The following is a 25000-nucleotide window of genomic DNA, read 5'->3' as shown; positions in this document are numbered from 1 at the left end:
CCTGCTTCCAATTCGTCTGAAATGGAATTTGCCTCCTTTAGCATTAATAATCAATCGCTGAAGCCAATCAGCTTTCAGTATCGCGGAGAGTAGCATGAGCCTCCACATGCTGTGAGTCTCCGCGGTGTCATGCACAAACGAGCCACGTGATAAGATGCGCGGATTGACGGTCTCAGAAGTGGAGGCAACTGAGACTTGTCCTCCGTCACCCGGATTGAGGTGAGTAACCGCGCCACCACGAGGACCTACTAAGTAGTGGGAATTGGGCATTCCAAACTGGGAGAAAAGGGGATAAATCTTAAGATATCAAGGGGAGATCTAGGGTCCTATGATTTCTGTGATATGCCCTACAATGATGATGAAAACACAAAAGACTGAGATGTAATTAAAGTGCGCAGCACATGCAGACTATATATTTATTTAAAGCGAACGTGTGAAGCCGCTCATACGCTGAAAACACATCATAAACATCACGCACTTGTTGACTGAGAAGCGTGCAGCACATGCAGACTATATATTTATTTAAAGCGAACGTGTGAAACCGCACATACGCTGAAAACACATCATAAACATCACGCACTTGTTCACCGAGAAGCGTGCAGCACATGCAGATTATATATTTATTTAAAGCGAACGTGTGAAGCCGCTCATACGCTGAAAACACATCATAAACATCACGCACTTGTTCACTGAGAAGCGTGCAGCACATGCAGACTATATATTTATTTAAAGCGAATGTGTGAAGCCACTCATACGCTGAAAACACATCATAAACATCACGCACTTGTTCACTGTGAAGCGTGCAGCACATGCAGACTATATATTTATTTAAAGCGAACATGTGAAGCCGCTCATACGCTGAAAACACATCATAAACATCACGCACTTGTTCACTGAGAAGCGTGCAGCACATGCAGACTATATATTTATTTAAAGCGAATGTGTGAAGCCGCTCATACGCTGAAAACACATCATAAACATCACGCACTTGTTCACTGTGAAGCGTGCAGCACATGCAGACTATATATTTATTTAAAGCGAACGTGTGAAGCCGCTCATACACTGAAAACACATCATAAACATCACGCACTTGTTCACTGTGAAGCGCGCAGCACGTGCAGACTATATATTTATTTAAAGCGAATGTGTGAATCCGCTCATACGCTGAAAACATATCATAAACATCACGCACTTGTTCACCGAGAAGCGTGCAGCACGTGCAGACTATATATTTATTTAAAGCGAATGTGTGAATCCGCTCATACGCTGAAAACATATCATAAACATCACGCACTTGTTCACCGAGAAGCGTGCAGCACGTGCAGACTATATATTTATTTAAAGCGAATGTGTGAAGCCGCTCATACACTGAAAACACATCATAAACATCACGCACTTGTTCACCGAGAAGCGTGCAGCACGTGCAGACTATATATTTATTTAAAGCGAATGTGTGAATCCGCTCATACGCTGAAAACATATCATAAACATCACGCACTTGTTCACCGAGAAGCGTGCAGCACGTGCAGACTATATATTTATTTAAAGCGAATGTGTGAATCCGCTCATACGCTGAAAACACATCATAAACATCACGCACTTGTTCACTGTGAAGCGTGCAGCACGTGCAGACTATATATTTATTTAAAACGAATATGTGAAGCCGCTCATACACTGAAAACACATCATAAACATCACGCACTTGTTCACTGTGAAGCGTGCAGCACATGCATACTATGTATTATTTAAAGCAAACGTGTGAAGCCGCTCACACGCTGAAAACACATCATTAAACATCACGCACTTGTTCACTGAGAAGCGTGCAGCACGTGCAGATTCTATATTTATTTTAAATACTGTGCAGCAGTTTCCAGAAAAACCCCAATGTTGTGTTTTGGAATGTGATCAAAATAATTCAATTGTATGTTAAAAAGTAATTGTTGTGATTTCAATTGATCTGTGTTCTGTAAATTAATTTGATTAGTGATTTTCCTATGAAGATTAAATTTAATTCAACTTTAAAACACTGAAATTCAGAAAAAAATAAAACAGAAAACATGGAATTAGGGAAAAGAATGAACTGGAATTTAGGAAAAAATAAAACAGATTTTAATAGCGCCCTAGAGATCATCTGTATACAGGAGCATAATTACCAACAACAACAACAACAACAACAAAAAACATATTAATATATATAATAAAACCCATTGCAATCTTATATCGGTTTGATCTTATAATACTGATTTACATATCAGCCTCCCCGGAAAATTCCCTCCCGGAGCGCCACGCCACACAATGGATCGCAATCCACTTTTACTTAACTAAACAAAATGAATTTTCATTTTTGGGTGAACTATTCCTTATTGTTAAGTAACATGGGTTGATATGGGTTCCTGTCGCTCAACTGGTAGAGAATGGCGCTAGCAATGCCAAGATCATGGGTTCAATTCCCAGGGAACGCAAAAACTGATCAAATGTGTACCTTGAATGCACTGTAAGTCACTTTGGATAAAAGTGTCTGCCAAATGCATTCAGAAAAAACATAAATATGTTTAAAGAACAGACTCGCTCCCCACCAAATCATTCATGAAGATAAATCTGAATTTACAAATTTCCCCTTTTTGTTGCTTTTGGTCTTTCTTCTCTCTGGTAAATCTCTCACGTGAACATGCTGTGGACAGAATCACCGCTGTCTGAGGGAGAACAGCAGCGTTAAATGGGATCAAAAACTCACAAAATAATCCTTCACAGCAATCGAGAGAGTAAGAGAGAGATTCTGAATATCTTGTGAGGATGAAGATTAAGAGGCTCTGTGTATCTCTGTCTTTGCGGGACGTCCTGGGGTTTCTCTGTCCTCTCTCGGCTTTGTGTAATTAATGAGTATCTGATTTATGCACATAATAATAAACATAAACATAAATCATAAATAACGCGCAGCTCTAATGAAGCCGCCTCATAATTACCCAAATGAGATTCTTAATGAGCAGGAAACACAGATGAAAAGCATCAGAAAGCAAGCGTCAACATCTCTGGAATTATGAAATATGAAAGACGCCAGCGGTCCTTTAACTTTATAATGATGTTTATGATTAAACTTGATTAACACCGATAAACCGACTTCCTCAAAGGACAGAGGCATGGTAAAACCAGCAAACACGTTTTGGAAAGTACAGAAACCACCCCTCGTATATCCAGCGATTTGGCGGCTGTTTATGAACACAAAGCTAATTCTAATTTAACCAACAGCACAGAAACACAAACCTCGAAAATTGTTAAATATCACAATCTCTCATATAAATATTACCTATAGCTGCACTCCAGAAACTAAATGTCATGCTTTCTGCCAAAAATGAAAATAATAGCATCATTTATTAACCATATGAGTGGATACGAGCACTGTCGAGTTCCAGAAATGACAGAAAGGTAGTCCAGATGACTACTAATTATAGTTCATGTCTTATGAAGTCACATCTGATAGCTTTATGTGAAGAACAGACCCGAATTTAAGTCATTATTCACAAAAGAAACCCTCGACCTTAGCTTTCAAATCGTAATGTATCTTTGTGTTTTTTATCTTTAAATCCCATTAAACATTTTTCACACTATCACTAGTTGATTTAATGTGTCTACTAACAATGTTCAACAGTGTGTGTTCATGCATCACACTTAGTGACTCGCCTCAATCCGGGTGGCGGAGGACGAATCTCAGTTGCCTCCGCGTCTGAGACCGTCAAACCACGCATCTTATCATGTGACTTGTTGAGCGCGTTACCGCGGAGACATAGCGTGTGTGGAGGCTTCACGCTATTCTCCGCGGCATCCGCGCACAACTCACCACATTAGAACCACATTATAGCGACCACGAGGAGGTTACCCCATGTGACTCTACCCTCCCTAGCAACCGGGCCAATTTGGTTGCTTAGGAGACCTGGCTGGAGTCACTCAGCACACCCTGGATTCAAACTCACAAAAAGACAAAGCTGAAATGTTCGTTTTAATAACAATCAACTCCTGGAATGTGAAAGTGCCCAAATGAGATTTTAGAGCTTTAGCAGAGGGGAAGATTATCAGTGAATAATCACTTAAATCTGCCCTCACACATAACTATCGTATGACTTCAGAAGACTTGTACCACAGCACTTATGTGATACTTTTTTCCGTCGCTGTATGCTTGTAAGCTTCTCCTTTTGAGTCCCAGAGAAGAGAGTCATACGGGTTTGGAACGACATGAGAGTGAGTAAATGATGACACAATTTTCATTGCTTGGAAATTGAAAATAAAAACAGAGCTGGAGTCGAATAACGTCTAAGATATTGAGTTATCTGAGCGAAGCCGTCTGTGGGTTCATATTCACGGCTGAACATCATGTCCTGAAGCATATGGAAGAGATTAGCATCTGTAAGCAGGTTTCATTCGCTCCAGCTCTAATTTTTCGAGGATGAGGATGTTTGAAGGATTTGGAGACACACAATCCTGGCGACTATGCAAACACTGAAATAACATTTAGACTTAATACAATCACACACACACACACACACATGTAATGCAGAGGGCAGACGGGTCAGTTGACAGTCAGAAGATCAAGCTGAAGGTCGCTGATCAACTCCAGATGAGCAATAAAAGAGGACACACACACACACACACACATCAAGCACCTGAAGCACAGGTCTGGGGTCAGCTTCGGACTTCAGTAAGCGTTTAGTTCAGCGCATGGCTGCTTCACACACAGATCTTTAGCACAGAGGCGTTACGTGTAAAAGAATCCAGACGTGAGATGAAAAGTGACCTGTTAAGACGGCAAATGATCTGAGAGAAGACGTCTCGAGTTTCAGGACAGAAATCAGATTAATTTAAGTGCTTAAACCCGGCGGACACAAACGGCACACTTCACTGATATGCCTGAGGATGATTTGAAAACACAATCTTCTGACCGCTGGAGAAAATCTCTTTAATAACTCAATTCTTTCTGACTCTTCAATTCTGAGTCCTGAGATTCTGAGTATTCCTGAACCCTGAATCCTAAATTCTGAGCTGCAACAAACGATTATTTTGATAATCGATTAATCTAACGATTATTCGACTATTCGGGTGATTATTGCAACGATTAATCATCAGCTCTTAACCGATTATTCAGCTTGTACCCCGACTTAAAAGGTTGTATTAAACGTGCTGACTAACAATACAAATATTTAAAAAATACCTCTAAATGACATTCACTGAATTAAATCAACTATTTATGAAGTAACTCTTAGGAATATTCCCAATGCCAGATTAAAGATATTGCAGTAGGCTATAAAAATGAAAAAGTAATAGAGTAATGATTATAAACTCTGTTCTGTTCATTTCCTCTGGTGTTCCAGCAGACGAGTCACATGTTCAGGGACTTCAGCACTCGTATTGTGTAAATGAAGGCAGGATGGTGTGACCCTAAACTCAAATCACACTCAACTGAGTGACATTAGTCACAATGTCACTTCCTGTAGAGTGACCTCACAATCAACACCGCAAACACACACATAAATCACTGTCACACGTCAGTATAACACACACAACACACACACACCAGGCGTCCCTACACACTCTCAATCTGAGACAGACAGACAGACGGAGAGAGAGACAGAAAGAGTTAGGAGACACAGTCATGCTGAGTTTGTAAAACACATGCAGCTGTTTTTAATCACGCAGTGAAACACACCAGCACACGCGGTTACTGCTGCTGATCTGCACTATTTACATACAACTGTGTATCTTTCACTATTTAAACTCTGACTATTATCCATCTGTCTGTCTGTCTATCTATCTATCTATCTATCTATCTATCTATCTATCTATCTGTCTGTCTATCTGTCTGTCTTTCTAGCTGTCTGTCTGTCTTTCTATCTGTCTGTCTGTCTGTCTATCTATCTATCTATCTGTATGTCTGTCTGTCTGTCTGTCTATCTATCTATCTATCTATCTATCTATCTATCTATCTATCTGTCTGTCTGTCTATCTATCTATCTATCTGTATGTCTGTCTGTCTATCTATCTATCTATCTGTCTGTCTGTCTGTCTATCTATCTATCTGTATGTCTGTCTGTCTGTCTGTCTATCTATCTATCTGTCTGTCTGTCTATCTGTCTGTCTATCTATCTGTCTGTCTGTCTATCTATCTGCCTGTCTGTCTGACTGTCTGTCTGTCTATCTATCTATCTGTCTGTCTGTCTATCTATCTATCTATCTATCTATCTATCTATCTGTCTGTCTGTCCATCCATCCATCCATCTATCATCTATCTGCCTGTCTGTCTGTCTGTCTATCTATCTATCTATCTGTCTATCTATCTATCTGTCTGTCTGTCTATCTATCTGTCTATCTATCTGTCTGTCTATCTATCTATCTATCTGTCTGTCTATCTATCTATCTATCTGTCTGTCTACCATCTGTTTGTCTATCATCTGTCTGTCTGTCTGACTATCTATCTATCTATCATCTGTCTGTCTGTCTGTCTGTCTATCTATCTGCCTGTCTGTCTGTCTGTCTGTCTATCTATCTGTCTGTCTATCTACGGACATCAAGGTTAAGAGTGACACTATTCTAGCCAATAAAAGTATTGTTTTATTAACTCTTTCAATTGTTTTTGCAAAGGATTTTGCCAGATTTGCCAATATTCCAAAGCCTGCAATGAAACGTCAAAGATCTATGAACTCAAACATTTCTCATCTGATTCTCCCAAGAGCAAATGATCTGAGCTGTGATATCCACATTCATTTGATAGCTCGATACTCTCGGATGTCAACAACTCATTTGTGTCTGTTATTGTTTCTCCTGAGACATTTTAGGAGAAACATCTGAGACAACGTTGATCCTCACATGATCATTAATAATCTCAAATGAGGTGGACAGTGGTAAACGGGTTACTGTGAGGGCAAACCAGACAAACCATGTGTTCAAAAAGAGTCGCAAACTAATGAGCCATGACCATCAGAGAGAGAGAGAGAGAGAGAGAGAGTTTATGAGTGAATGCCCCTTAATACCTATGGAATATACTGTAATTATGATACTTATATGATGTGACTATAAGGCATCACACAAACAGACGAAAGTTATGTTTAGTTTTAACATGTAAGGGACAGGACAATAAAAGAAAGAGTGAATATAAAATCTGAATTCATTCAAAAACTGGAGTAAATGACAATATGTGGAATGAAGAATGAGTTTTGAGGGAAGATTATCAGTGAATAACGACTTAAATTTGTGTATGTTAATTACACAAAGCTATCGTATGACTTCAGAAGACTTGGAATACAGTACACGAGTTGTATGGACTACTTTTATGACACTTTTAGGGTGTTTTTCCCCTTAAAAATCTGTGCTGGACACTTTCAAGCAACTTCACATGAATTATTTCAGCACACTGTTAGCTGACACTAACAACGACGCTCCCCCACAAAGAAACAAAAAAGAGAGAGAGAGCGAGAGAGAGAGAAAACAAAACCGTTTTGGCTGTAATTCCTCTCACATTTTCTATTGGAATGGAGAACACACCTCTCAAGCAGCTATTTTCAAAACTCAAAGCACATTTCCTCAGAGCGACCGATGAACTACTGCAACATAGAAGAAAATATCCAATTCATAAGCGCGAATCATCAAGCCTGTAATAACATCACATTTTCGGTTCCAGTTGAAATTTCCAAAACACTTATATAGATTCCCATTTGTTTTTCATTTGAGGAGAGGCCAACTCACACAAACCCACAAGCCCAGTGTAGAATTTCATCTGGTTCCTGCAGCGGCGAGTTTAACTCTATCCCTCGAGGGAGAGTTTAGCAGCAGCGATGCAGACGCATCGCAATGTACCAACTGAACATGCATACTTTGAGATATTTCTCCTCGCCCTCCTCTGAAAGGAAATTTCTATTCACTGAGACTTAGAGGGTCAGCTGAATTTAATGGTCACTTATTGCCTGTTCAGGCAAAGCTTGTGGCACAAAGCAGCGTCTCATGGACCACCCTGATCCGACATCGCCCGGAGCGCTGAAACCCGGATAATTCCCCCTCTGTCTCGGTGGGGGACAGGTATCTGAGACCCACACGCCGATCTCCAACACTCATGTCACTTTCAATCGCTTCGCCTGCCTTTTCGTAGTCACACTAGCACAATAAGAAAGAAACAGACATTGTCTGGAAAAAAGGATGCAATGAAAGTCAATGGTGACTGAGGCTGCCAGTCCTCAACATTCTGAGTAAAAACACCAAAGTACGCAGTATTGGAGAGCATTCTCAAAAATCTCCCTTTTCGGTGGAGAAAAATGCCATTCCAGCGTGGATGAGAGGTGTAAACGCAGCTAAATAAATCTGTTTCAAACGGAAACGTGTTCGTATTACTCTCATGTTGTTCCAAAACAGTGTCTTGGGGCAAAAATGCCAATAAAAAGTGACACAAATGCCCCAGATATTTGAATATACTGTGCATATATATGATAATATTATTTTCTGGGCCTGTCTAGTCATGGGTTTAGACACTGTAGTGACCATTTCAATTGAACTATTTGATGTAAATAGATGTCACGTGTTATGTTAGAAAAAAATGCCCTTAAAAAATTATTAGAGGGGGAAAAATTGCCCCTTAATAATAATAATAATAATAATAATAATAATAAATAAAAATAAAAAGCTAATGTCTGACACTGTTCTAAACCCATCTGACTTTCTTTCTTTTGTGGAACACAAAAGAAGATGATAGACAGAATGTTAGAGACTGTCCCTCTCAGTCACCATTCACTTTCACTGTATGAGAAAAATATGCAAAGTGAATGGTGACTGAGACTAGCATTCCGCCAAATGACTGAATTTTTATTTTGGGGTGAACTATCTCTTTAATTTCAAACCTCATTGTGTGATCCTTGCATAGTTTCAAGAACACCGCAAGAAAACAAAATTTTTTTGTCTTTTTATTTATTTTTGTCTTGTTTTCAGAGAAATGTAAAAAGGTTTAGTATGTTTATGCTTAAAAAAAAAATTTAAACTTTTTTAAACTTTTGCCAAAATATTATTTATTTTATTTTTTTGTTAAGCATAAACCCCATAATTTTTTCCCGATTTCTCTAAAAACGAGAGAAAAAAAGAAACATTAAATATATATGGATATATATATATATATATATATATATATATATATATATATATATATATATATATATATTATTATTATTATTATTATTATTATTATTATTATTATTATTTATTTATTTATTTATTTATTTTTTAAGGCTGTTTAGATATTTTTAGAGGAAAAAAAGACAAAAACATTTTTTCGGAAAATGTTTGTTTGTTTGTTTTTTGCAGTGAACACAAAAGCAGACTGTTATCCTCAGTCACCATTCACTTTCATTATAAGGGAAAAATATGCAATGAAAGTGAATAGTGACTGAGGTTGTCAGTTCTTTACATTCTTCCTACATTTCCTTTTTTGTTCCATTAAATAAAAATTAATACGACTTGATGATGAATTATCTATAGGTGAATTATCTCTTAAATATCTGCACTCACACTGTCTGAGCATCTGGTCTTTTTGATTCGAAAGATTAGTTTGCTTGCAGAAGGACCTCGGACCCAAAGATCTGTTCGTTTCTCTCTGCCAGAGTAAGTCTAAAAACAGCAAGGCCTCTTCTCTGAGATTACAGCCTGTGCGCTCTCAGAGCTGAAACAATACAGCACGCCTGCCAAAAAGCAAAGCCCACATTCTCAAGTGCAAAGCAATTTATACTTAATGCAACCCAGATCATCGAGAAAAATATAAAAGAAACAAGCAGGAACTTTAGCAATGCACATACATTCAACACTCTGCTGTGCTTTTTCCTGATAACTTGAGTATTCTCACTCTGGTTTTTCCACCACGTTCACACCAAATGACTTCAGCACGTTTCCCACTATGTTCCATCACACAATATGCAGGAACCATCAAAATGACAGACACCTTCACAAACCCAGCGATTACTCACCTCTGCGTGCTGTGTTCTGGGCTGGCTGGCGTCTGCTTCGATGGCGTACACGTCCAACAAGTATAAGTCCGAGCCCTGCTCACGGTCCAGTTCTGCAGTGGTCTGAATCACACCAGTGTGGCGGCCGATGGTGAAAAGCCTGCCTATGGCCTTCCCTCCGCTTCGAATGGAGACGATAAAAAACTCCACCTTGGTACCAGTGCCACGCGTACTGGAGGCATCCAGAGAGATGACGTTGGTTCCGGGCGGTTGGCCCTCTTTGAGAATGGTGATGTATTTGGGTTGGGAGAAGACCGGCCCATCCGTACCCTGGAGGATGATGGTGAGCTCGGTTCGTGATGACTTGCGGTCCGTGCCGTGATCCGTCGCAGACACTGTCAGACTGTAGATGAGTTTTGAAGGAATAAGCTGAGACGCTAGTCTGATATCGCCGCTGTAACGATCCATGATAAACGTATCAGAATCTCCTCTTACTAGTTCATATTCTACCTCCCCGTTCGCACCCTCGTCGGGGTCAAAGGCCACAACAGTAGTTAGAATGGAACCGATCACAATGTTGGATTCAGCTACAAGAGCGTTCTGAGAGATAAACATGGGCATATTGTCGTTTTGGTCAGTCACCCATATGGTCACGTTCTTCAAAGCAAAACGACGGAACTCAACAGGTACAGCCTGGTCCGTCGCTTTGATGGTTAGCTCAAAAAGGTTGGAGAACTCTCTGTCAATGTCCTTGTTTGTGTAGATAACTCCAGATGTGGGGTCAATGCGGAAATGACCGCCTCTCGGAGTCTGCTGGACGATGAAATATTCCAGCTGACCATTAATGTCAGCGTCAGTATCGTGAGCTGTTATAGTCATGACAGAGGTGGAAACGGGGAGGTTTTCGGGGATGGACTTGAAAATATCACCGGGTGTAAAAACAGGAGGATTGTCATTAAAATCTCTTACATGGATGATGACCGGAATGGAGGACGACCTGGGCGGTCGCCCGTCATCTCTAGCTGTGATGTTGAGTTTGTACAGCGACTGAGTCTCATAATCTAGTTTTTTAATCAGGAAAATACTGCCAGTGTTGGGACTGATACTGAACGTGCCATGGTTGTTCGTGGCCGAGATGCTGTATGTGATGTCAGCATTGGAACCCGAGTCAGAGTCTGTGGCGGTTACTGAAGCAACGAGCTCTCCAATACGCATGTTCTCCTGAACATCCACTGTGAGGGTGGATTTGGGAAATGAGGGCAAGTTATCATTCTCATCCAGAACGCTGATGCTCAACACACATGTGGACGACAGCGGAATGATGCCAGAGTCTTCAGCTATAATTTTCAGGGAGTAAAAGGGTGTTGTCTCGTAGTCGAGTTTTCCCACTAGAGTCACTTGACCAGAACTGCTGTCAATGCTAAACTGTTTCTCCTCATTTCCCTCCACAATGTCATAGTGAACAAGGCCGTTTTTATTTTCATCCACATCAGAGGCCGACACTCTGAGCAATTGTGTCATGTTCTGCGCCGACTCGGATATCGAGGCCTGGTAAATGTCCTTGGTGAATTTTGGCGGGTTGTCATTGATGTCCTGTACGTATATTTGAACTTTGGCCTGGTCTTTGAGAGGTTTAGGAAGGCCTTGATCAGACGACATGACTGTGAAACTAAACACAGCGGCTCCTCTTTGTCTCATGAGAGACTCGCGATCGAGCAGTATCGTGCTAGTCAACTCGCCCGTGATGGCGTTAAGCTCGAAGTTTGGCTGCGGTGTTTCAAATGAGTACCGAACCTCGCTGTTCGGTCCAAAGTCTTTATCCTCAGCAAAAACGAGCCCGACGAGCGAGCCTCGTGGCTGCTCTTCCTCAAAATGGAAAACGTAATTTGTGCTGTTAAAAAGCGGACGATTGTCGTTGACATCGTCGAGAAGGACGGTCACGTTAACGCTGGTGCTCAGCGGCTCGACCGCTCTGTCTTTGGCTAGCACTAATAAACTATATCGCTCTTGTATTTCTCTGTCCAAATCTGCTTTTATGTATAATTGTCCATCGGGGAAGATTCCAAAAAGGTCATTTGTGTTACCGCTAATAATGTCGTACACAATTTCCCCATTGAGTCCTGAGTCTTTATCGGTGGCCTCCACCTTAAAAAACCTACTGTTGACTGGCTCTGATTCCAAGATGGTGACCTCATACGAGAGCTGGTCAAAAACTGGCATGTTGTCGTTGACGTCATACACGCCAATGGTGAGCATGAGGCTAGAGGTGCGCTGAGGGACGCCAAGGTCGGAGGCCATGACCTCTATCTGGTAGGAGCTGGTGGTGACCTCTAGTGGGCTGGTGAGTGTGATTAATCCATGTTTCTCGTGGATGTGAAACAAGCCTTTGGGGTTTTGTCTGAGACTGTACACAATCACGCCATTGGTGCCCTCATCTGGATCAGACGCTTTGGCCTGGAATATATGGTGACCCGTAGCCCAATTCTCCACGGCGCTGACATGCTCAACTGAGTGAATGAAATGAGGGGCGTTATCATTCAAATCCTTCACTGTGATATTGACTAAGGCCTCCCCTGGTACTTCCCCACCCCTGGCGATCACCCTAAGCTGGTAAAACGCCTGTTCTTCTCTGTCTATGAGGCCTGAAGCTGTAATTTGTCCCGTGGCGCTGTTGATTGCAAACAGACCGCGCTGGTCCCCTGATGCTATCAGATAAGTGATATTTGTGTTCAGATCTACTGTGGTGGCTAACACAGTGCCTATAGTGGTGTCCACGGCCACATTCTCAAATATAACAAAGCTGTATTCTCTCTGACTGAACACAGGGGGGTTATCTTGTGTGTCTACTACGGTGATGGTGACTACAGCTTGTGTATGAGAGCGTAAACCTCCTCCATCTGTCGCTGTGACCTGCAGCTGATAGGCGGTTTTCTCCTCTCTATCTAGTGGTACTAAAGTTGTGATTTTACCAGAGTTACTGTTAACGTGAAATTTATAAGAGTCACCAGCAGTAATGGTATATTTGACAGTGCCATTTCCGCCCAGGTCAGGGTCGGATGCTGTTATAGTAGTCACGAATGAGCCGGAAGGCTCGTTTTCTTTAATACTGGCGAAGTATTGCACTGGGTAAAACACTGGGCTGTTATCATTCACGTCTTTTAGTGTGATATTAACTTTGCAGATCGAGGAAAGTGGGGGTGTTCCTGCATCTGTGGCTTTGATGTGCAGCAAATGAGAGCTCTCTTCTTCTCTGTCGAGCTCACTGGCTGTACTCAAGCGTCCTGATACCGCGTCTAACCTGAACAGATTCTGAACGTTCACAGGTGTTTCGGGGTCAAACGAGAAACGGACGGTGCCATTGGCCCCGAGATCTGAATCCGTGGCGGACAGCACCACAAGTTCAGAACCAGCGGGAGCATGCTCAACTAAAGAAATGTGATATGTGCTTTGTGTGAATGTGGGAATTTGGTCATTGACATCTGTGATATTCACTACGAGTTTGGTGTAGGAGATTTTTGGCTGCAGGCCCTGGTCTTTGGCACTGATATTCAGCACTACTTCAGATGTGATTTCCCTATCGAGGGCTGCAGCGCTGGTTACTAAACCGCTGTTCTCGCTGATGGCAAACCAGCCCAAACTGTTTCCAGACACCAGCGAGTAGCGCAGATTGGCGTTCTGCCCGGAATCTCCATCTGTAGCCGAGACCCCTTTAATGTAGCTGCCTTTAGGAACGCCCTCACTGATGTTTACTCTATACACAGCCTCCTGAAATATTGGCGGGTGATCGTTGATATCGTTCACAAATATGACCAGACTAGCAAAGGAGGACCGCGCAACAGGCCTGCCATTGTCTGACACCGAGACGGTGAGGTTATAGGATGAAATCCGCTCTCTGTCCAGCACGCTGGCCACTTTAATTAAGCTCAAATTGGGGACCGGCGAGCTGTGGACTTCGAAGTGTCGCTGCTCGTTGCCACCAAGTATAGAGACGGAGATGTTGCCATTAGCCGCGGATGAGTCCGAATCGGAAACTGTCAGCAACGCTACTACCGTACCCACCTGGGCGTTTTCATCCACTGAAGCGAATTTGGAAGTTGTGGGGAAGTAGCGGAATTTAACAACGGGGTCGTTGTCGTTCACGTCAAGCAATTTGATAGTCGCTTCTGACCTACCTGACAGAGAGGGGGCGCCATTGTCCACAGCGTGAATCGTGAGCGAATACTCTTTTCTGGTTTCGTAATCTAGGGCCTCCTTAATCACAACAGTACCCGCTTTGGGGTCTATCTGAAATGGGGTTCCCTCGTCTAAATAATAGCTGATATCCGCATTCGCACCCTCGTCCAGGTCTGTGGCTGTTATCTGTAAAACACCAGAGCCGATAGCGGCATCCTCAAACACGCTGGCCTGGTATTGATCTTGCTCAAAAACTGGCGGATTGTCGTTGATATCCTGAATGGTGACGTTGACTTGCAGGTAACCGAACTTTTTGGGTTCTCCTTTGTCTTCCACCTGGATGAGGAGCTGGTAGAAGGGGGTAATTTCTCTATCCAACCCTCCTGTGGACACCAGGTGCAAAAACGCGCCCTCTCCGCTGGGGTTAACAGTGATATCCAAGCGAAACCTTCGATAATCGTTGCCGCTCACGATTCGATACGTGGTGTGATCGACTCCGTTACTTCCGATATCCGCATCGGTCGCCGTATCGAGAATCACCTGACGTCCGCTGCTCGCGTCCTCTTTAAACGACACCACGATTGACGCGTCAGGAAACACGGGCGCGTTATCGTTCATATCCAGAATCACGATCCGAACTTCAGTGGGGTAGGTTGGCTGACTGGACAGAACCACCACATTGATGATGTTACTCGGCAGAACTTCTCGGTCGATCACGGACGACGTGTAAATGACGCCCGTCGTCGCGTTAATGGAGAACAGTTGGTGGTGTTCGCTGAATCTGTAAGTGAAAGTGGGTTTGGTCTCGATGGTGCCCACATAGGTGCCCACCGGCTGTTCCTCCAGAACCTCAAACTCCTGCCGAACCTGACTGGATAACGAGTACCGCGATAAAGTCCATAAGATGACTAAAATAATGTGAAAAGTGTCCAGAGATCTACCTGAACGCGCCATGGTCCGGATTTTCCCGAACCTGATACATTCACCTCAGATATTAAGCATTATATCCCAGAAAAGTTATCCAAAGTTGCTCCCAACACTTCTTCCCTCTTATAGCCCCTCAAATGTATCCCCTCTTTAAAGAGAAGTGAATGTTCTGTAAAATCCGGTCAGAATTCGTCCAGAAAAACTCTCTTCTCTTCTCATGATGATGAAGAAGAAAAAGATGATGCCGTTTCCATTGTGAAGAAGTTGAAAGGTTGCAGTCTTAATAAATCTTCCAAACACGCACACAGAGTGTTTTCCTGAAATAAAGTATTTTAAAGGAATATTTTCCCTCTGGTTCTGATGCGGGATGTCCTGCGGAATAACGGTGTCCAAACTTAACTTCACTGTCCCGACTGAGAACAAAAAGCCCGAGTTGAGAAAACTCCCGCCCTCCTGTGCTCCCATTGGCTGCCTGTGTGTGTGACCCCGCCCCTCTCTGGCTCCCCGTTCTATTGTAAAATCCTCGCCTCGGGCGCTGATTGGATGAGAAGGCTGTCAATCATCGAGCTAGAGCGAGCGATAGAGGAGAGCTGCGCTCCAGGTATTGAATGCACCGTTATGTGCCTATAATAACACTTATTTATATACATAACATCTTTTTAGCAATATTTATAATTATTACTTATCAGTAACTTTTTTGCTGATGTGCTCAAGTTGTTGAAATAGCAAGAAAGGGTTAGGGTAAGATTTACATTTCAGAGAAGTAATTTTATGCAATAAATTCCTTACAGTAACATTCTGTGTGATGTTTGTCTTGCTCAAGTCATGGGTTTCATTAGTTTATTGACCTGTAAATAAAACCAGAGGAAACAGATTATCAATGAAATAAGATGTAAGTTTATATGCAGATCACAGGCGAGTGGCGCCATCTAGCGGTCATGTGAAATATTGCAATGTTTAATTACAATATTATAATTAATAATAATTAAGAGTAAATATATATAATTAATAAATAGTAGAAATAATAGTGCAGAATAGTGCAAAAGTGCAATTATTGTTAAATAAACATGCTTCTTTACATGCCCAATTTAAATTTTGAGCACTAAAATCAGGGTTTCTTCTTGTTGTCTAGTCTGTGTTGACTTATTGTGGCTAATGCATGTCTGATCAGGAGGTCTGCTGGTGTGTCTGAGAGAGTAAATAGATCCGTGTTTGTGTAGAGTAGCAGACAGACTGCATTAAAGCTGATTATCCGCCCGGTTGTGCCAGTCTCCTAACCTCATTCCTCTAATCTCTCTGTTCAGTCCCGTATCAGTATTCTGTTTGTGCTGATCTTTTAATTGGGCCCGATGCCTTGATGTTTCTTCCCTCTTTAATTAAAAAAGTCTGCTGGGTCTGATGAGGCTAATTAAAGCCATTAATTCAGCATTCATGCACAACTGACCTACTTCAACAACAAACGTGCATCAGGAAGACTTTCAGACATTATTGATCTAAATGCTACTATTGATTGATTGAATATTCTCTTTTAAATGTAATTAAAAAAGTAACTGTGGGAAAATCTAATGTGTAGGCTATACATGCATTCTTTCTTTCACTATCACAACAGCCAAATAACAAAGAACATGTGTGCAAATGTTTTTCATTGTCATTGTCAAAGTCCTTTGGAATATTAGAGAGCTGCTTGGCAAAAGTGACAGAATAGTTAGTTGTACTTGGGGAGCTGGGGCTAGTTGTCACACTGGGATGTTGTCATAAGGTCTATATATCAGTTTTGAACTACACAAATTCTTGTTTTCTCCATTAGTGGTTTTGGACAAGAGTCAGCTATATAATAAAGGCAGATTTTAACTGAAATGTTGAACTGTGTTCTCAGGAGAAGACTATTTTGCAGAAATGCCAGGTTGGGGCAGGTTGTCACGTTTATATCAAGGCAAGGTGTTGTGTGTATACTGATTACAAAGTACTTATTTACTGTAATCTAATTGCTTTTTATTTCAGCTAATTCTGATATCAGATTTGTTTAATCAGATTAAAGCGACTGACTTCTAATTAACTAAACTACATTTAAGTGCATTGCTAAAAATATTATTTACAGTACGTCTGTTTGTGTTTCTGTGTTTCCTAACGAGTCACTGTAACGTTTGGTGTCAAACGTATGACTTGATTGCAACATTGAACAATGAGGAAATTTAGACATTATTTTGAAGTTGCTGAGCAGAAATAAGTAATGTGATTACTTTTTCGATGTGTAATGTAATCTAATAACAATTTTTAGAGAAATAATTTGAAGTGGGTTCCTTTTTTGAGTAACTTGCGTAAGCTGGATGTCACATATTTCATGTGTTTTAATTTTAGTCCATTTATTAAACTATGTCTATGTTACCTTTTAAATGGAGCTGTTTTAATACATGTTTTTGTGCTTAATAATTGATTAACTGTTTATATTTTCTGGAAAATGTTCTGTCTAATATAGGATAATTTCCACTGTGACAATTTACCTCATATAGGTTGCCAACACGCTATAGGTCAACCAGGACGGGGGTGGCTACAAACTTCCTAGGAGACCTCAAGATGACTCAAAATTAGGCTTTATAAAATAAAAAAATAAGCTATAACAAGTTAGGTTGATAATCTAACTTGCTTTAATACATAAAAAAAAAAAAAAAAAGGCTAATTTGATGGAGTAGATAAACTGTATATTTTCTCCTGCAATAAAGGTGGAAAGGTCTAATATAGATATATATAAATAAATATTAAAAAAATTATTTATTTATTTATTTATTTATTTTTATTTTTTGTACTCAAAACTTTAAGGTTTGCATCTATGCAGAAATATAATATAGGCTTTCAAAAAATAAGCCTAACCTGAGAAATATTCACTGGAGTAAAATGTGTGACAACTAGCCCCGACCTCCCCAGTTTAGTTAAGGAGATCATTTAACCCTCAGACACCACTGATATTGATGATAGATTTTTTTATCTCTCTAGGTGATGATTTTTATACATATTTTCTTTTGGGGTGAATTTTGGAGAAATGTTGCAAAACTTCACCACTGATAAAATAAAATAAAATAAAATAAAAAGATGATTTGAACCTTGTACATTGTTTCCACATGAATCGGTTAAGTTACATCAACATCATTTTTCTTCTTGGTTTAGTGAATTAATTCTTTGTCAGAAAAGTTGGTGGGAACTACAAAAGAATCAGTCATGTATTCGGAACGCCAATAGATGAAGAAAAATTCCATTTAAAAATACAGTATTTAAGTATTTTAAGCTGAGGCGTAATTTTGAAAAATCGTGTTGTATATGGTCCTTTTAATTAAGTAAATTGAACGAGAAGCCAAATTAATTTTGCGCTTTTGTCGAACATACTTTTTTCAGTGAACGCTGGGCATTTAGGGTTGCAGAACAGAAAATATCAGAAAACATTTGTGTTAGTTTATCTGTTTATCTGTACTGTGCAATACACAGATTAATCTATTTATATTTATCCAACATATCCTGCCTCATCTGCCATTACATTCCCTTGTATATAACAGATTTATATTTGTACATACGTGTATATGTATATATATATATATATATATATACTGTCTTATTGTGTATTTATATGTGTACTTATATTTGCAATTCTTTTTTTTTCTTTCTATTTTTTATTATTATCTATGTCTTGTTGCTGTTTTGTATTGTTGTGCACTGGAAGCTTCTGTCACCAAGACAAATTCCTGGTATGTGTAAGCATACTTGGCAATAAAGCTGAATCTGTTTCTGATACTAGGAAAATTACAAAATTTTTTCCAAAAGTGTTTGTGTGACTTTAGCAAGCTGTGACAGTGAATATGCATTTTGTTTCCCATCATAACAGCTATTGTTAAGTGTAGTTTTTATCTATATTTAAAGAAAATGAGATATTATCAAACGTTGCGATTCTCTGAGGGTTAAACATGCCTGAAGATCAGAGACTGTACACGGACACCGCCGGCAGACAGCTTCAGTTAGCTGATATACAAATGTCGGGACACTAAACAACGTAGGTTAACCAAACTCCCTTCTAGTGATCCGGCTTTTCAAGACAAAACCAATATTGTAGAGCAGAAAGGCCGGCGGTCAGTGGAATATAGCAGCGGTCGCATCACAAACGCTGTCGGAGGAGGATATATGACCGGCCTGTGTTTGTTTAACATGCATTCAGGGTTTAAATTGTCGTTTTAATTTCGCCGGGATTTTCCCTCGAACACATTCTGTCTTTCTCTGTGAATGTTCCTCTGTTCGTAAGCCACAAACGCTGCGCCTCTCAGGAGTAAAGTTTCTCTGTTACAGGAAATAAAGTTTAATCAGTAAGTGTGGAGAGTTTGAGCGCCGGGCGACTACAGATATATGACATGGACGGTGAATAAAACAGTTACTGTAACTGACTACAGTCAGAGACTGTTCACAGAGACCAGACTGTCCAGTCACTCAACATCTAAATCTAAAGTCTCTCCAGTCTGTTTGTGTATGTTGTAAATGTGAACAGGCAGTTCCCAATCATAGAGACAAGCGTTTAATTTGTAAAAACAACATCAGATCTATGCAGGACATTTGAGTGGCTGCTGAGAGCTCATATCAGTTAGTGCTAACACAAGTATTATGCACACAATATTGGCAATTATCAATACAAATAATCTAAACACTGACAAAAATGGCTGTACAGGCAGTGAAAAACATTATGAATAGAATAGAATAGAATAGAATAGAATAGAATAGCTGGATCACAGGAGGGCAGACATATAGATAACAATTGAAGTATCAGTCACTCCAGAGGACACTGTTGCGTAAACACACCTATTACAAACATCACATTCGATTCATGTCAAAGGGCAAGTTCACCCAAAAATGAAAATTCTCTCATCATTTACTCACCCTCATGCCATCCCAGATGTGTGTGACTTTCTTTCCTCTGCAGAACACAAATGAAGATTTTGTGAAGAATATTTCAGCTCTGTAGGTCCATACAATGCAAGTGAATGGTGACCAGAAATTTGAAGCTCCAAAAAGCACATAAAGGCAGCATAAAAGTAATCCATAATACTCCAGTGCTTTAATCCATGTCTTCTGAAGTGATATGATAGGTGTGGGTGAGAGTCCTTTTTTTACTATAAATGTCAGCCCTCTTATGCGCAGTCACGAGAGGTTTTCTTCTTTTGTTTTGTGCTGATTCGCATTCTTCACACAGATCGCCACCTACTGGGCTGTTATGCAAATATGATCAGTATCAGTATGACCAGTAGGTGGCGATATGCACAAAGAATTCCAATCGCCAAAAACCAGAAGGACTCGTGAACGCAGATATGAGGGCTGGTGAAAGTGCAGATTTATAGTAAAACAGTACATAAATATTGATCTGTTTCTCACCCACACCTATCATATCACTTCAGAAGACATGGATTAAAACACTGGAGTCGTATGGATTACTTTTATGCTGCTTTTATGTGCTTTTTGGAGCTTCAAAGTTCTGGTCACCATTCACTTGTATTGTATGGACCTACAGAGCTGAAATATTCTTATAAAATCTTCATTTGTGTTCTGCAGAAGAAAGAAAGTCATACACATCTGGGATGGCATGAGGGCGAGTAAATGATGACAGAATTTACATTTTTACTTTAATTGTGACCCTGGTTGTACCCTGCTCTGTTACAGACATGCACCAAGTAAAGAGTTACATAATGTAGAGCAGGGGTGTCAAACTCATTTTGGGCCTGATTGGACCAAGCGACATTGCTTGGGGGCTGAAGTTTATATTTACAAATTATATATACTGTGTGTGTGTGTGTGTGTGTGTGTGTGTGTGTGTGTGTGTGTGCATACTTTGTATGGTTATATATATATATATTCTTTAACTTTGTTTAAATAACTTTTAAAATGTAAAAGTTGGTGGGTGCTAATTTTAAACTCTGAACAAAAGGAAAAATACAGAATTTACTATATCACAAACACACACACAATTAGTTGAAGGGAATCAAGCAATATTTACAAGACCATCTGAAACCGACTCAAAATGATAAAATAGTTCAATGGGACGGAAACAATGCAACAGTTATTACATCTAATATTTATCCTTGGACCTGTCCATGTTGTCATTACTGCACTGTGGCAATGTGTGGCGTTCGCTGATACACGTGACACTGCGAGGGCTGAATGTCCCGTGTAATTAAAAGAAATTCAGTAACACTTTAATGTGTTCTTGTTACACATATTACATGTATTTACTATAGTATTAACAGCCAGTTATGCATATTACAAGCAACTAACCCTAAACCAAACCCTTACCCTAACCTTAAACCTATAGTAAGTACATGTTGTTAATTAGTAATAATCAGTAATTACTTGTGTAATTACACTGTAACAAGGACACATTAAAATTAAGTGTAACCAGAAATTCCTCTGATCATACAAGCTATAACATACATGTAATACCACAAATGTAAATGTTTATCTGTTCTGCTTTTGCTAATAAAATAATAGTATGAATACATCTCACCCAAGTTACAGGCTAAATTTATTTTTTCCGCAAATCATCCCGCGGGCCGTATGTTTGACACAATCTGTGTTCCAGTGAGACACTTACAATGGAAGTCAATGGGTTCAATTTTTGGAGGGTTTAAAGACAGAAATGTGACGCTTATAATTTTATAAAAGCACTTACATTAATTCTTCTGTTAAAACTCGTGTATTATTTGAGCTGTAAAATTGTTTAAAGTGTCATGCAAGCTCTGCTGAATATGTCACGTCAATGCTTCAATAAACAATATCAATTAGAACTTTTAGTCCAAAGTTGGCACAATAAGAGAAAAATTTTTGTATTCTCGTGATTTTCTCCCTTTTTCTCCCCAGTTTGGAATGCCCAATTCCCAGTGCGCTGTAACTCCTCGTGGTGGCGTAGTGACTCGCCTCAATCCGGGTGGCGAAGGACGAATCTCAGATGCCTTCACATCTGAGACCGTCAATCCGCGCATCTTATCACGTGACTTGTTGTGCGCGTTACCATGGAGATATAGCACATGTGGAGGCTTCACGCTATTCTCCACAGCTTCCACGCACAACTCACCACGCACCCCACCGAGAGCAAGAACCACATTATAGCAACCACGAGGAGGTTACCCCATGTGACTCTACCCTCCCTAGCAACCGGGCCAATTTGGTTGCTTAGGAGACCTGACTGGAGTCACTCAGCACGCCCTGGATTCAAACTCACGACTCCAGGTGTGATAGTCAGCGTCAATACTCGCTGAGATACCCAGACCCCCTACTTCAGATTTCTTTAAAGGTGCCATATGTAACAATTTTCATGTAATATTCGCCTTTTTTTGGCCAATGTGTGAACAGCTTGTAACGTAACTTAAAAAATGAGCCCTTCCCGGACTTCCTAGGTTGCCTATTAAAGCCTGTAGACTGATTTTCATGTGAAGGGAGCGGGTCGCTTTTGCTGGGAAAATCCAAAGGATGTGACGTTTATGCGCTCTCCCAAGAGCCTCAGTGCGTCTCTTCCGCTATTCAACAGCGACAACAAACTGCAACACTAGGTAACGTTATCTTAGAGATGGAATCCAGCAAAAGTCCGGCTCCCAGCACAACACCGACTCCTACACAAACTCAGAGTAAACCAAAAAAAACATTTATCTACTGAATCCCGTCTGGATAAGCGGGAACGTGATCGTGGTTGAGTGAAAACTAGAGTGAACATCAGCAGGGCATTTGATTCCTGGAGGACCTTAGTTTGGTTTTGGGGATCAAACCCGACCCTGAATTGGCATGTGAAATATAGTGCCATAAGGATTGATCTGTGTCATTTCAGCTAACTTGATCTTGCCTGCTAACGCTGACGAACTGCAAGCTACCTTGCTTCGTAACTTTCAAATAATTTCAACGATCTTCTCTTTATACTAAAAGTCAGGTATACAGGATAAATTTAAGCAAATACGCTGGTTTCTTGATCGTAATACAACATATGACATACAAAACATACGATAGTGCAACATATCATTGCAACAGTAAACTGTCTGGTATAGTTGGGTAGTATGTAGCTGTATGTGTGTATCAGTATGCTATGTTAGCTGATAAATAGTTTTAGTTTAGTCTCAAAGTTTGTAGTAAAACAATCATAACTGTGTAATTTTAATTATGCTACCTCATCTGTCAGCATGATGCCGGTTGATCACGTTCAGTCTCTTTGTACGTTATATTATTGTTTTGGTCGATGCTCGCGTCCCTATGGAGTGTGTGCACGAGCGCGAGCAACAGGCTGCAGTTCACTGAACGGCCACAGGTGTCACTAATAACAAGTGTTTCTGAATCTTACATACTGCACCTTTAAGAAATATATATATTTCATGTTTTACGGTAAATTATGTGTTCAGAAAACCATTCATCGCTGAAACTCTCTCATATATGTGTAATAATTTTCCAGAAAGCCAGATGGTGCAAGAGCGTTATTTCCGGCGAGTATTTTCAATTTTAATTTATCGATTTCATTGTTCATTTGTCTTACTGTCATTTTAATGTTTAATCTGTCTTACAGTCTGCATTCATTTACTCTTGTTTGTTAATTTATTATGTTTCATCTGTTTTATGTTTCAGTTCTTATAGTTTATATAAATACTGTATTTATATACGGTTCTGGAAGGAAAAATCCCATTAATTTTTTCCATAGACGAATTGATTTTCAATGATAACTTATAAACCTTTAAAGAGCTCCGAGGTTGTTCGTCGATGGTATATGTTTCCGCTGAAGCCATCAGTCTGCATTATTTCAACTTCATTGTCTAAAAATCATGTTTGATAGCTGAATTCTTGGTTAACAACTACATTACCCATAATCCTACAGAGAAAGATCCACCAATCAGAGAACTGTGGCCAACATATCCCATGAATCTCCATTCACCCTTAAACTACTTATATATTTGTACATATCTGAATATTTTGCAATAAACGTAACATATATTGTTTCTATACTTATAATCAACATCCTAAAAACAATAGTTTTATATTTTTCCTTTGTTTTGGCAACACTTGTGGTTCATTCCCTCATTAAAGACGTTGAGTATACAGTCTTGTATCTTTGTCTTTTTGTCTGATTTTCAAATATTATTTTGGTTCAAATAAAAGTTTGTGATGTTGTGATTCACCTCGGAGCTGGCTGGTTTGATTCAAGGCGTACAGCTCTTTTATGAAGGATTTTATGAAAAGCCAATGTAAAAAAATTAATGGAGAAAATACTTAGGCTGTAATTAAAAATGATGCAACAATTACACGAGGAAAATATGGTTATTTGTGTGTGTAGGTCCATGGGTGTGTGAGTGTGTGCGTGCGTGTGCACGTGCGTGCATGCCTGAGTGAGTGTGTGTGTGGTGTGAGTGTGTGTGCGTGCATGTGTGCGTGTGTGTGTGTTTGTGTGTGCGTGTGTGTCTGTGTGTGCGTGTGTGTGCGTGCATGCATATGTGAGTGTGTGTGTGTGTGCGTGCGTGTGTGCGTGCGTGTGCGTGCGTGTGTGACTGTATGTGTGTGTGTGAGACTGTATGTGTGTGTGACTGTGTGTGCGTCTCTGTGAGACTGTATATGTCTGTGTCTGTGTGTGTGTCTGTGTGTGACTGTGTGTGACTGTATATGTCTTTGCTGTGTGTGTGATTGTATGTGTGTGTGTCTGTGTGTGACTGTGTGTGTGTGTCAGTGTGTGACTGTGTGTGTGTGTCTGTGTGTGACCATATGTGTGTGTGTCTGTGTGTGACTGTGTGTGTGTGTGTGTCTGTGTGTGACTGTGTGTGTGACTGTATGTGTGTGTCTGTGTGTGACTGTGTGTGTGTCTGTGTGTGACTGTATATATCTGTGTGACTGTGTGTGACTGTATGTGTGTGTGCCTGTGTGTGACTGTATGTGTGTGTATCTGTGTGTGTGTG

At 40.3% G+C, this 25000-nt stretch overlaps 1 protein-coding gene across 1 annotated transcript in view; it reads right to left on the bottom strand.

Annotated features, from left to right (window-relative positions):
• LOC127418062 (protocadherin Fat 4-like) overlaps positions 1-15461 on the bottom strand; it is a 117050-nt gene extending 101589 nt beyond the window's left edge. Inside the window, exon 1 of the mRNA XM_051658417.1 lies at positions 9984-15461. Coding sequence (XP_051514377.1) covers positions 9984-15089 — 5106 coding nt within the window. The 5' untranslated portion in view covers positions 15090-15461. The remainder of the gene's footprint in view (positions 1-9983) is intronic.
• Between the last annotated feature and the right edge of the window lie 9539 nt (positions 15462-25000).

The sequence above is a fragment of the Myxocyprinus asiaticus genome, chromosome 27 (assembly GCF_019703515.2).
Source record: "Myxocyprinus asiaticus isolate MX2 ecotype Aquarium Trade chromosome 27, UBuf_Myxa_2, whole genome shotgun sequence".
NCBI classification, from domain to species: Eukaryota; Metazoa; Chordata; class Actinopteri; order Cypriniformes; family Catostomidae; genus Myxocyprinus; species Myxocyprinus asiaticus.
The sequence above is the reverse complement of the archived record's forward strand: the minus strand, read 5'-3'. Positions and strand labels throughout refer to the sequence as shown.